The sequence below is a fragment of the Tachypleus tridentatus genome, chromosome 4 (assembly GCF_004210375.1).
Source record: "Tachypleus tridentatus isolate NWPU-2018 chromosome 4, ASM421037v1, whole genome shotgun sequence".
NCBI lineage: Eukaryota > Metazoa > Arthropoda > Merostomata > Xiphosura > Limulidae > Tachypleus > Tachypleus tridentatus.
In genome coordinates, this window is record NC_134828.1 from 86,692,997 (window position 1) to 86,707,190 (window position 14,194).

At 34.7% G+C, this 14,194-nt stretch overlaps 1 protein-coding gene across 3 annotated transcripts in view; it reads left to right on the top strand.

Moving 5' to 3' along the window:
* The first annotated feature begins 417 nt into the window (after window positions 1-417).
* The window catches only part of rictor (rapamycin-insensitive companion of Tor), a 65,680-nt gene continuing 51,903 nt past the window's right edge, over window positions 418-14,194 (top strand). For all 3 annotated transcript variants that reach the window (XR_013027871.1, XM_076499783.1, XM_076499784.1), the window contains exons 1-5: window positions 418-577; window positions 689-736; window positions 11,060-11,219; window positions 11,716-12,038; window positions 13,904-14,073. Coding sequence is in view for 2 of the 3 variants with exons in the window: in XM_076499783.1 (XP_076355898.1) it covers window positions 523-577; window positions 689-736; window positions 11,060-11,219; window positions 11,716-12,038; window positions 13,904-14,073 (756 nt within the window). In the remaining variant the exon portion in view is untranslated. The remainder of the gene's footprint in view (window positions 578-688; window positions 737-11,059; window positions 11,220-11,715; window positions 12,039-13,903; window positions 14,074-14,194) is intronic.

The window sequence follows — 14,194 nt, forward strand, 5'->3', positions numbered from 1 at the left end:
AATCAGGGGTTCGATTCCCCTTAATGGACTCGGCAGATAATTCAATGTGGCTTTGCTATAAGAAAACACACACCATTCGAAACCAAATCCCAAATAATACCCAAAATAAAAGAAAGACAAAGTTTATATTTATTCATTGAAAGTCTAATGTAACCCTCTTCATGGTAGCTTTAACCACTTTCGCAATATTTAATTACAACTACAACACATTATTCTTAGTCTTTTATTAATGCAAAATTTAACCTGAATTTTTATTTAAGTTATTAACTATTCTTTTACGAAGGTATAGAAATGTTTATGCCTTGTTTTGCAAAAAAACAAAACAACTATTTTAAATAAACTATTTTTAAACGTAGCCTTATGTATTTTCGTTTTGAAAGTATGTGCAAGTAAACAAACAAATAAATCTGTCCTGTTACACATATCAAAACTTAATGAAAACACTGAAACTAACATAAAAATACAAAAGTTTTAATTTTTAAATTTGACATCAACCCCTCGTTAGTAACATCCTTTTCCGACATGGCGTCTTTCATGTACCGCAGTCGGAATATAAGAGGGATTCGATCATTACGAAGTGAGTAATCTGTTTTATTTCAAATTATTTATAATTATTCTTCATTTTTACCATTTGTTCAAGTGTTAATTTAATGTATTGTTTTTCATTTTCTGTTTTGTTTGAAACTAGAACGCTATGACAGCGACGAAGAAAATGTACAGCTGGATTACGAAAGAGGTAAATGCTAAAGTAGGCTAAATCATAAACATTAAAGAAAAGATTTAAGTAGGCCTACTATTAAAATATTACAAACATAATACTTATGTAGTTTTACATTTTTTGCAGCTTACAGGCAGTTGACATTCCTGAAAGTGATAACAATCAATTAGATATACTAAGAATGCCAGAATTTAGTTTAAAAGTAATAATTGTATAGTACTCGAGTAGAAAGAAGTAGCAATAGTACTAGTAGAATTTTAAATTATAATAGTAAATTAAACTTTTAGAGTAGAACTCCAGTTTATTTTTACAAAAATCCAATCTTCTAAAGGCAAAATGTTCTAGGCTGAAACAATATCAATGAAATATTTTATTCTATATAGCATATAATTTTGATGCAAACATCATGAAATTTAAACAAAATATGTATTCTTATTTTGTTGGAGTCTTAAGTTATGGTACTGTGGTAGTATATTTGGGTTTCAGATGTACACTAACAAAATGTTGACACAATGAAATATTTTATTCAACAGATGACTATATTTATCAGTTGCAATTGGGTTTCAGTGGTTTTATTTACAGCATTACTGCAACACATGAACAGTCATGATGAAACTTGGATTCAGTATTATTGAGTCTTGAACACAACCTGCTACTGCTATAGCCACCAGTGGTTAGTTAGTATCTCATAATAACCATGTCCTGTATCATTTATCACAAAAACTATAATTTTTGCATAAACTAGGTCTCACTTATTACTTCCAATGTAACCTGATGTTATAGATAGTCATAAGTAACTATTGTTTCTTTCCATTTTGCTGTAGATTAGAAAAGATTGTCAAAATCATATTATTAACAAGGTCAGGAAGTATCAAAACTGCTACTGTGATTGGTAATGTACTTCATCTAACAATTTTACTGCCTATACAAGCACAGCAGTAATGATGTAAACATAGCCATTAAAATTACATTATGACTGGCATTATAATCACCTTTTAGTAAATTTAAAGGCTGAAGACAGAATAATAAACCTGGTGATGAAGCAAGTTTAGAAACTCCCTAATACAATTATGCTGTCCTAATACAAGTTGTCCTGATACTATGCATTTATTCAGCTCTGCACAATGTTATTTTAGTTTTTTATATTAAAAAAGTCATATACAAATAGTGTCATATTTTACTTTTTGCTCTAACAGGGGACTTTCCCTGGGACTTGACTCCTAACTATTTTGTGCTTGTCATAATTTTCATGCTATAACTTTTAAACAATTAATGCATATGTTAACAAAATTTTACAGATTATCAGAAGAGATTACAATCCTATCTTATGCAAAATATCAAATTCTTTTTATTTAGTCTTAAGGTTTGTCAAGCAACATTTTCTCATGCTTTTTTTTTTTTTGCATGTTGCCTATCCAACATGTAAAGTAACTGTCATTTGAAAATTAAAAATACTTTTCTGCATCAGAAAATTTTCATATTTCACATGTAAAATCTGTATAAAGTCCAAATAGTTATTAAATGTTTCTTAATAAAGAACTTTATATTTCATCACTTATTTTCATCCATGAATCTCTATATGATTTTGGTAGATTTGACTGCTTTTGTAACCATCATAACAAAAATAATTAGGAAATAAATATAAATTATGCTTCTTTTTTTCTATAATGACAACAGATTATAACATAAAAATATAAATGTTTAGACTAAACAGCATAAATCACATAGCATTATACATTTATATATATTTATTATTTTTATTATATTGGCTTTGCAATTACACTTGGCTAGCAATACAGAAGTTACAATGATGTTGCATATATGCACTCATACTACCAAATCCAGTAATGTAAAACTGATCATTAGTTTCTACAAAGTATCCCTGTCTTGACAAACCAGTATTTTATACACTCACATTTCAATTATTATGCATTATATATGTAAAAAAAATACAACAAGCATTTATCTATTCTAGCTATGACTTTTATGATTGATGATAGGTTGTTAAGCCTTTTATAATTTTGCAGGTGGAGGATATGAAATGAAATAATTTTTTTTATATAGAGTTGAATAATCAAAAATCTTAAATTACTATATTAAAACCTTAGATTTCCACTGTAATTTATTAAGCTTAGTAACTAAGCTGAATTTTGGTCTTCAAAATATGAAATTTTGGGTAGACAAAAACATAGCTGTTTGAAATCTTTGTTCAAAAGTACAAGATGGCTTCCTAATACACTAAACTGTCAGAGAAAACCACTAGGGGACTATTCTGAGCTTTAAATTGGTTATTCACATTTCATATATTGAATTAAATGTATATAAAGGACTATTTCCAAAAATTGAAAGAAGTTAGTGGAGCTCTTCCTTGCTCCATTATTGTGGACTGGCCTCTGATTATTTGATTATTTTGTTTTCCCCTTCCTCGATATTTAGGCCAATGGAGATAAGTTTCTCTCTCGTCATTGTGTTATGGCTGGCATGTCTCATCTTCCTCATTTGGGGGACACACATGCCTTGGGCTATCAGAGAGTTGATATCCCCTTTCTCAACTCTTAAACATTGGAGTCTCTTATTCAGGCATAAGGATCATATTATTCCTCTTCACCTCTTCCCAAACTAATATTCATGCTTTTGTCTCACCCTTGCTACTCTGTTATCTCTCATCTATCCACCTTTATCTTGAGTGATATTTGGTGAAAATTTCTTTTTTTCCTTTTTTTTTTTTACTGGTGCATCTATTTTCTTCAGTTCTGTATCTCCATACATGGATGCCTTGTTGTTGAGGCCTATAAGGCAGGGATGCCCTGCTATCTCAGGTACATTTGCCTGCCTAACATTTATATTACCTTACATTAGCTACCTTTTCACCAGTCTGTTTTGGGTAGTGATCCCAGTTCACTGGGATCTTGTAAGGAGGCTTTGAGCCAACACTCTTTTATTTCTTCTCTGGTTTTCTGCCTTTTGCAGTCCTAATCTGTCCCTGTTACTTTTTCATTTCCTCTCACTTCCTTTCTTTTCCCTGTCCTTCTCTTTCTGCATTTTTGCTCTGTTATGTTCACTCTTATCATTGCCTTCAGCACCATTACAATTGATAGACTAATTCTTAGGTTAAGGTACTGAAAGGACACAGTTGGCCCAGTTTGCTCACTTTGGTATGCATTTCAACCAGTCTGGTTGTCAACATCTGTCAGATGTAGTTTTGGATCATTGTAAAAGGATGTTATCCTATAGGATTTTCATCCTTCTCTGGGTTTTTATTCCTGTCTGTTTGTCATCCACAAGAAAATGGAGGATTAGTATCTGGTTATCAGTCTTTTGTTACAAGATTGTCTTTTTGCTTGAAATATATCCTGGGAGGCCTGCATCTTGTTGCTTATTATTTCTTGCACCTCAACAAAATTCTACCAACAGAGTGGACACAGCTGAGTACACCCCTTCTGGATGATTTTGCACCTCACCTCAACAACAAACCAGCAGTTAAAGCTGTGGATACATTCAGTCAAGACTGGTCTAACCTTTTTCTTTATGCTCACTCTCCTATTCATCTCCTCCCATGTATTTTCCTTTATTGAGACCACCTAATTTCTCCTGATTGCTCTGTATTTGCCAGCTCAACTATGGTTTCCTCTGTTGAAACTTTTGTAATCCTTTCTTTCCTTTCCTTTATTCTGCTCCCTCTCCTTTCAACTGTGTTCTTCCTTTTCATACCCAACAGTGTCTGCTTGTGGTCCCTGAGACAAAATTCTTGGGGCTTATCTTTGACCATAAGCTGACCTTTATACCACACATCAAGCAGTTACGGATCAAATGTACAAGAGCACTGAACATCCTCTGTGTCTTCTCTTCCACCACTTGGGGAGTTGATCAATGTTCTATGCTAAAGATATATCATGCTCTTATTCAATCAAAACTTTACCATGGACTAGCACTGTGCCAGACCCTCAGCCTTAAAGATGCTGGATTTCATTCATCATCAAGGACTTCAGTTCTGCACTGGGACTTTCTGCACTTTCCCAGTTCAGAGTTTTTATACACAGCCTCATGAACTTTCTTTGCACCTCCACTGCTTGCAACTGTCTTTACTATATTCTTTGAAACTTTGTTCCTTACTACAACATCCCACCTATTTATGTTTTTTTTTAAACTTTGTTTTGTTTCACCTTAATTTTCGTTTATGAATTTCATTAAATTTACTTTAATTTTAACTTTTTACCAGATGTTTGGTGCAGATAGCCTAGCTGCTTTGTGCCATAAAAAATCAACCAACCAACTAACTAACCTTGGCAAGGAGATCCAAATTATCTTGATATGTTGTTTCATTCCTTCCTCTATTGATGTTCATCAATGTAAGTGGAACATTTTCACTTGTTGGTCTTTGGGTTGGGGTTTTTTCTTGCTTGACCCACTGTTCTACTTCTTATGGATTTCCTTACTTGGGACCCCTTGGTGTGGATTCCTGTACATTGTGAGGGGACCTCTCAGGGAAGGTTCTGTTCTTTCAGTTTACCTCCTCTGGGATCTAAACATCCACCCACGTGTTTGCCATGCATGGTGACCTGTAAAGGGGAGGAGAGGATCTTGGTGGTTGAGGGGTCCAACCCTAACACACCACTTTGGCCTTAAATTCCTTAAGATGGGCAGCTTTGGGGTCGGCCCCCTAGGGTTAGTCGGCTGGTCCACTTAGGCTAAGGTTAACCAAGTACCAGTGTTGGATGTTCTTAACATGTGTTGTGGACATTGTATCTGATGCTGATATTTGGGTATAGTGCTCACAAAACCCCGGTGTTGCTGCAGCGTCCTTGTTTGAGATTGTAGTGCATCCCTTTATAGGGATCCATGACGACGGGGGTCAGTGGGCACTGAAATTTCCCTTTTTTTATTTTGGATCCTCCAAATAAAAACTTAAAATAAGATAGTGAAAAACAGTCCATAGGTAAACAACCATGTCTTGAAGTTTCTGAGCGACAACCTTCACCATCTCTATCACCTCATCTTCTTATCCTACATTCTTTCAGACAAACCTTTAGGGCAAATGTCTCCCTTTTTATTCAGAAGGGACTGGAGGGACTTGCTGACTCTCCAAAGTCAGTAAAGAAGCCCTGATCTGGTGACATGTTGGTGGAACATCCACATCTCAACACAGTGAACATTCAAAGGCAATTGGGGATATACCTATTGAAGTGACACTTCATGCTACTTTGAATTCATCATAAGGAGTTATCATTGAGAGGGATTTGTAGAACATCCCCAAGTCATAGATTCTTACTGGTTTCTCCACTCAAGGAGTTTCTACAGTGAGGCATATCTCCACTTTCAAAGAATGAATTATGATGCCGACCTATATCCTCATTCTGACATTTACATTACTACGTCCACCTGCCACCATCAAGGCAGGTTATCTTATTTGCAGGGTATGGCCATACATTCCAAACCCTTTCCGATGTTTCTGGTGTCACAGGTTTGGTCACTCAAAGACGTCATGTCGTAGTTCCCTGATGTGTGCTCATTGTGGTGGCAAGGACCATGATGCCTGTGAGTGTGAAATGGACCCTTATTGCATCAATTGCAATAGCTCTCACCCATCTTACTTTTGTTCTTGCCCTAAAAGGTTGGAATAAAAAGAGGTACAGCATTTGAAAATGATTCATAACATTACTTATTCAAAGACTCGAAAGTTGCTGTCCACCACTTCATCTCGGACTTATGCTGCTGCACTTCCTTCCACAACTACAGTGGGAGTGCAGACAGATTTCTGTGCCTCCAAAAGAATCATTCTCAAAACAAATGAAAAGTCTTTTGACCTCCATTGTTAAAAAAGTTGATGAATCAACTTCAACACCCATCTCTCTCCCTCACATACATTTCAACAAATCTCGAGATCCATATTGTTTGGTTCCGAGTACAGGCAGTTCCTTGGATATATCTTCTCCCACTCAAAGATGCAAAACAATCATTTGTTCATGTCCTCAGTCACTGGAATCCCCTTCCAACAGCAAAGACCTGCCCAATTGACCCAGGGCAGGATCCATGGAGGTCAATAGACCTCCCTCAAATAAGGACAGTAAGAAATAAAGATAAGGTCGTAAACAAAAGGGTTCTCAGCCCAATTCACCTACATGTAAAAAAAAATGGTCACCCTGATACAATGGAACTGTCAAGGTTTATGTTCTAATGTGGATGACATCGAAACACTGATTGCTTTCTACCATCCTGTATGTCTTTCCTTACAGGAAACATTTCCAAAACCTGCCAATACTGTCACCTTTTGGCAGTTTTCTTTGTACATAAATGACAGGCTGTGTGATGGACGAGTGCATGAAGGGGTGGCACTGTTGGTTGATCAGCATGTGCCCACCCTGTCTTTACCACTCGACACATCTTGGAGGCCATAGCTATCTGTGTTTCTTTGGGTCATACCATCACTGTTTGTTCTCTCTACCTGTTACCTGGAATGGCATATGATCAATCAGACCTTGATGCTCTCATTGAACAGTTGCCATCTCCCTTTCTTATCCTGGGGAACTTTAATGGACATCATCCCCTCTGGGGGAGTGCTGGTATTGATAGGAGGGGTCACTCTGTAGAGCATATGCTCTCTGATCACAACCTTCCTCTTTTCAATACTGGTTCTTCTACTTGTTCCCATGCACCTAGTCAGTCCTTTACTGCTGTTGATCTCTCAATTTACTCCCCTTCATTATTCCCCCATTTTTCATGGAGGGTTGACAATAATCCACGAGGCAGTGATCATTTTCCTATAATTTTGAGAGAGACTGATCATGGTCAATGCCACCCAACCAATATGGCCCAGTGGAAGCTGGATCAGACAAACTGGCCCTCTTTCACTGCTCTCACAGAACGTGATCCTGCCATTGTCTTAAGCCATCAATAGTTGACTGTGTGGCAGCAGTAACTGACTGTATTATACAAGCAGCTGCTCATTGTATTCCTAAAACCTCGCACGTTTTCCACTATGTCCTCATCTGTGGTGGAATTCTGCCAGCCACTTGGTATGGAAGGCTCAAAAACATGCCTGGGATACTTTCTGTTGATATCACACACTTTCGAACTGCATCACTTTCCAACAGTCCTGTGCATATGCTCGGTGGATAAGACATCAAAGGCAGAAGGAATCTTGGATTAAGTTTACAACCAGCATATCTTCTACCACCAGTTCCAGTTGGCAGTCGACTTGGAGTGAGTAATGCAACAACAAGCTTTTTCAAATACAACCCTATATTGGACTTTGGCCTTCTTGCTTCCATAAGGATCGGAAAGAGGAAGTTGTTCTAACTAGACTATGTATTGGTCACAGTTTTTAACTCATCATTTTCTTTTATCTTGAACTGATGCACCAGTATGTAGTTTGTTTAACACTCAGATCACAATGCACCATATTTTACTTTCTTATCATTGTTACGACTTTCAACAAGGGCATCACTTTAAACATGTTCTGTCCCAAGGTTTGTCCATAATGTTAGACAGTGTTATTGGGGATGGTGACACTGTCCACCTTGGTAATGTTTTTAGTTTTTTAAAGGCCATTAATCTTTTAAATTCCATTTAAGTTTTTTAATTTATACATTAGACCTTCTTTAATGTGATTTCCTTTTAAAAATCGCAATTCATCTAGTTCAATTTGAAATTAGAAAATGGCCGTAACATTAAATAACTCAAAACCAGGACTGGACAGGCCAACTTCAGGTGACTAACGCTGCTGTTTGAACTATCCATTAACCATCCCAGTGAATTATTATTTAAATTTTGCTACATGTCTTTTAAAACTTTTATTACTTTCCTTTTTTGAAAATGGCTATAACGTCAAATAACTCTGAACCAGGACTGGAAAAGCCTACTTCAGGTGACTGATGGTGGGTTTTGTACTTACCTGTTATTCTTCCTGGTTATTACAATTACAATTATGCTAAAGTAAGTCCTTTACAACTTGTATTACTGTAGTTTTTCTCTTAACATTGTAGACTAGATGTAAACATTGGTTTTATGCTATTTATTTTTTTTAATCTTTGTTTTGTTTTAACTTAATTTGCTTTTCTGAATTTTATTAAATTTACTTTACTCTTACCTTTTTACCGCGTGTCTGGTGCAGATAGCCTATCTGCTTTGTGCCATAAAACACTAAATCAACCAACCAAATTAACCTTACTTGGGGCCTTCAACCTCTTTGATCACTGGTTATTGAGCTGTTTTATCCCACAATTTTCATTTATTGTAGTGCCATATAATTTACATCTCTCCTACCTTCTACATGTTGTTCCATTCATTCTGGATTCATTGCTGTCCTCAGCATGCAGTCCTTCTGGATTGGGATGTCACTGTGGTTCTTCACTGCCTTACTTTGTTTCCATTTGAACCATTGTCCTCATGTTTGATCTTTTCACTTCTCCCTCAAGACTTGTTCCTTCTCCTGTTAGGTTGTGGACATTATTAATCAGACTTATTTGCCATCAAAGTGTCACATACTCTGTATCATTCCACATATGTTATCCTTTATCTCAAGTGATCTTTTTTCCCATGAACTTCAGATGCTTGTGAGAGTAACTCCTCCTCCTTGCCAATTTCCTTTCCTTTCCCACCTATATCCTCAGTCTGCATGGATTCTTTCAGTTGTGCTCATTTTTGTCTCTTCATTCTTTGGCAAATATCTTTTCATGACCCTTCTCTTTCCACCCTTATCAGTTTTGTTAATTTAGTTGGCTTGTACTTGTCTTTTTCTTTCCATAAGTTATTTCAGGTATCTTCTCATTAGACTAGAGACCTTACAGTTTCTCTGGCTTCTTATTTCTTTCATCCTATGGAGGAAATGTTTTGGACATGTGGACTGCACTGCGTCCATTCATCTCTCACTATCTCCATTAGATTGTTGTTTTTTCATTGTAGAGTTTTTGTCTTCCACCTGTGGCTATTCTTCAAACTTTGAGAATGTTTCTGGTTAAGTATTTTTAGGGGTTTAATTTCATTTATTTAGTTCATGCAACATATTCACTTTCATTAATTGTAAGTAAAGGAATATGGATGGAGCATGCATTCCTAACTGGGATATTCAACTGAAAAGATTAAATTCCTCGGAAATGCAAGAATGTGATATTTCAATTCCTGGAAATTGAATTTTAGAGAACCCTGTGGGATCCCCCACAACTTTCAGAACACTCCATTTATCTGATAAATGTGGTGTGGTAGGTGAATGTTAAACCTTATAAAGAAAAAAAAATATTGTTATTGATTTCTGCAGGACATTTGTACATACAACAACGTCTCAAATTTTCAAACAAAAATAATAATTTGTCTGGTAGAAATGTTACTATCAAAGACTATTTCATTGAATGTTGTTCAAAGACATCTATAATAATCAGTTAATTAACAGTAGTAATTGAGAGCAAGTGTGTTTGCATTAAATAAAACTTTGTCCACTAACCAATTTTGAGAGACCAATATATAATTGGTTTTTCAATATATAATTATGTTGAATTTTTAATATTCAAAGAACATTTTAACTTTCCCAGTGGTGCATGATTAGCTCTGAAGTTGAAATCCCATACAGGTAGTGAAGGAAATGCACTTCATTATGTGTTGTTTTTCATTTTATACCTAGAGGCCTTATGAAATTAGCCGAATACAGTCACATTTACTCTTCTGTTTTTTAACTGACATCAAGTGGAGATTCATAAATGTGCTTATGCTTATTTAGGAATAAGAATGTTACATGACACTGACAAAGTGATAAATCAAACTGTAATAGTTTCTTGTATGATTCACAATTCAACAGATCAAAATTTTTATGTTACACATCTTGTAGGTATTAAAAAAAAGTTCTGAGTGTGCCTATTCTTATCTACATATTTTATTTATACAGAAAGAGACAATCTTTTAAAGTATTTTCTTTAACATGAACCCCAAGACGGAATAACACTTGGATGTTTAAACTGTATTTAAACTTATTTTAACTTATAACTAGGAGAGAAAAACAAAACTTCCCTAAACCACATCTGAATCTCCCTCATCATCTAAATCTAAAACAAGTGTTTTCTTGAATGGATTTAAAGTTTTTGTTTTCAAAAAATATTCTTGGCCTAAGAATATAAATTTCATACAAGCAAAGTTTGTAACACATGGCAGTAAAGGATAATAGAAAAACAAATTATTTTGTCGAATGTTGCAAAAATCTTTCAAAAACTGCATATTATGGTAAAAATTTGGATGAACAACAGAATACAAGCATATTATTGGTATGTAGTTTTTTGTTTGCTTTTTCAATTCTAATGTTCTTTGTGTTGGAAATTAGTGTAATATTTTTCACTTTTGTTTTAATTCCTCTATTAGACCCTCGGGAAAATGTCCGAGAAATTTTGACCCACATTGTTAAACGAGAAGGAGTGACTAAAGGCTGCAAACTTGGCTATCTCAACAGCTTTGTTAAATTATTTACTCATATTGGTCCAGAAGCAGACATGGGGTTCTCATTGGAGGAAATATTTTGTTGGTAAATGTCTTGTACTGAATTAGAAAGTAAAGAGATTACTAAATAATAACTGTAGCTTGAGGTTTACATTTCTGAACTGTAATTTTTCAGAATTCTCAATAGTGTAACTTATAGAATGTAAGCTGAACCACAATTGGATGGAAGATAATTTTATCTTTTCCAAAACAGTTTTTTTATATAGTTATGAATTTTTACGCATTCCTTTTTATGTATGTCACATAAGAATCAAAATAAAGTGTTTGCTTTTCTTAATTTCTATTTGAACTGTAGTGTATTTTTCAAATTTGAATCTAATTATTTATGTACTTGTAATTAATTGTTGTTCAACTATTATGTTTACTGATGACCATTAATTAATTACATTAAATATTTTCTAACAATTTAATGAAGTGCTTTAGTATCCTCGGTTTATTAAAATAATTCTAACAAAGATATATTGGAACTTTTAGAAAAACTATAGCATACTGCAAATAAAGAGAACTTTTTAAATTTTCAGTCTCCGTGTTACGCTGCTTCATGAAGCTGTTGAGGTTCGAGCTGCTACACTTCGAACGATCAGATACTTGATACGAAGGAAAGAATCAGTCCGAGCATTCTGCTCTGTGCAGCTTCCATTTCTTGTAACTCGTTGTCTAGACATTGTTCTAGATAACAGACTAGAAAGGGTTCATGCTTTGCGTTTGATAAGAAGGATTCTGGCAGTCAATCATGAAAACTTTCCAGCATCTCTTACTCGATGTCTTGTAGCTATTGTAAATGATGGTACTCATGAGAAGGATCATTTGGTAAAGGCTAGCTTAGGAACATTGAGTGAGCTTGGTAAGCTTAACTGGTATAACTACAAATATAATTTTAAATATATCAGGTCATCCCTTAAGTAATGTTCAACTTTAGTTTCAGAAAAAGAGAAAGGATTTCTAATGCTTTTAATGTTATTTAATAAATAATGTATGCTCCATTATTATTAATTACTTCCTGCCAATGATTCACAAGTTTCTGAATGCTACTTCTATAAAATTCATGGGGTTTGGAGGAAAAGAATGTAGAGAATGTAGTTTTGAAATCTTCATGTGTTTCAAGCTCTTTTCCATCAAGATAGTTCTGCAGACTTTGGAGTAGATGATAATCAGATGGGGCAAGGTCTGGAGAATAAAGAGAATGTGGAAGTTTTTCCCAGTCTAGCTCTTCAATCTTTGCAGATGTGATCCTTGCTGTATGGGGCCGTGCATTATTCTGGTGTAACACAACACCTTTATGATTGATCAAAGCAGGCCTCTTTTCTTTCAGTGCAACATTCAAGTGCTCTAACTGTTGATAATAGAAGTCTGATGTAATCGCTACAATGAGTGACAGCAACTCAAAGTGGATCGTACCAACAATATTCAACCAAATGCTTAACAAGACTTTTCTTCAGTCAGTTTACCTGCACTGAGCCATTGTCTGCAGTACTTAACATTTTTATGAAATATATATTTTTCATCTTCAATCATTAACCTGTCCAAAAAAGGTGAGTTACATTCACGAGAGTGCAGATAAGTGCAAATGTCTACTCTTGCTCTAAAGTTGGCTTCTGTCAAATCATGGGGGACCCATTTTCCCAGTGTTAACACCTTTCCAAGCTGTTGCAGATGATGGTGAACTGTTGAATGGGTTGAATTAAGCTTCTGTGCTAGTTCTTCAACTGTTACAACACAATCTTCATCAAATGCAGCAAGCAGCAAGTCATCATTAAACTCAACAGGATGACCTAAATGTGGCACATCACTTAGGCTGTAGTCACCTGATCTGAACTTCTTTAAACCACCTTTGACATTTTCTTTCATTGAGAGACTCTGCACCCTAAATGCCTTGAATGTTTCGTGTAGTTTCTGCTGCACAAAGTATTATATGCCTAATTTGTTCCTTGGACACATCCATCTTAATAAAGGTTTATTTGATTAATGATCTGAAAAAGTGGAGTGTGGTTAGTTTCTTTTACTTGTCTGAACATTTTTATACACATCCTACTACATATTTTAGTCATTTAAGCCTTCTACAAAGACAGATATAATGATGCACTTTCTGTATTAAATTTTTGGACATTGCTTATGGGATGACCTGTTAACTAATAATTGAAACCATTAGTACTTTTTGAAAATCCATAATTACAACATTTAGAAAAACAAGGATAGTTGTACATTTCACAAATATTTTGTTCATTATGACCATGGTTTCACCGTTAAAGGTGCCACATCAGGTTCAGATATACATGATTGTGCCTGTACTGGCAAAACCATGATTGTAATAATGATATATTTGTAAAATGTAGAATTGCCTTTTTTTGCTCAATTTTGTAGTGTATTTATATGGTTAGATGCTAAAGGAAAATACTATATTATGATTTTGGAATTTACATACAGAAGAACTTTTTGGATGCAAAACATACGACTGTTTTCTTCCTGCTCCATCTTCATTTATCTGTTGTCTTCTATACTATATTTTTTTTAAAATGTTACTTAAGAAACAAAAGTTAATAGATAGGTGTTATTTAAGTATTGATAAAACCATAAATATATTCATCTTTTTATAATATACTTCCCAGCATAAAAAGTGGAAATAGAGCTCTTGCTTATGTAGTAGATTTTAATACTATTTAGTGTTGTGGAAACATGTTTCAATTCACACGTCCTATTTGTTTTGAATAGCACTCATGAATCCTGATTCATGTGCAGAAACTGGAGTTCTCAGGGCAATTATTCACAGTATTCTTGACTGCCAAAGTCCTCAGATTGGAGAATCCCTTGTTGGAGTGATTCTTTTCCTCATAAATAACTCCAGATCTCGCCAGTTCATTAAAACTGATATTGACCTTGAGGTACTAAAATTTCACAATGTAATTTTGCTGATATAACTTCTAATATTAATGTGTTTATTAAAGCAATACAGGTGAGGAATAGTTGTTTATAAAAAGTTTATATATGACTAAGAAATAGGTA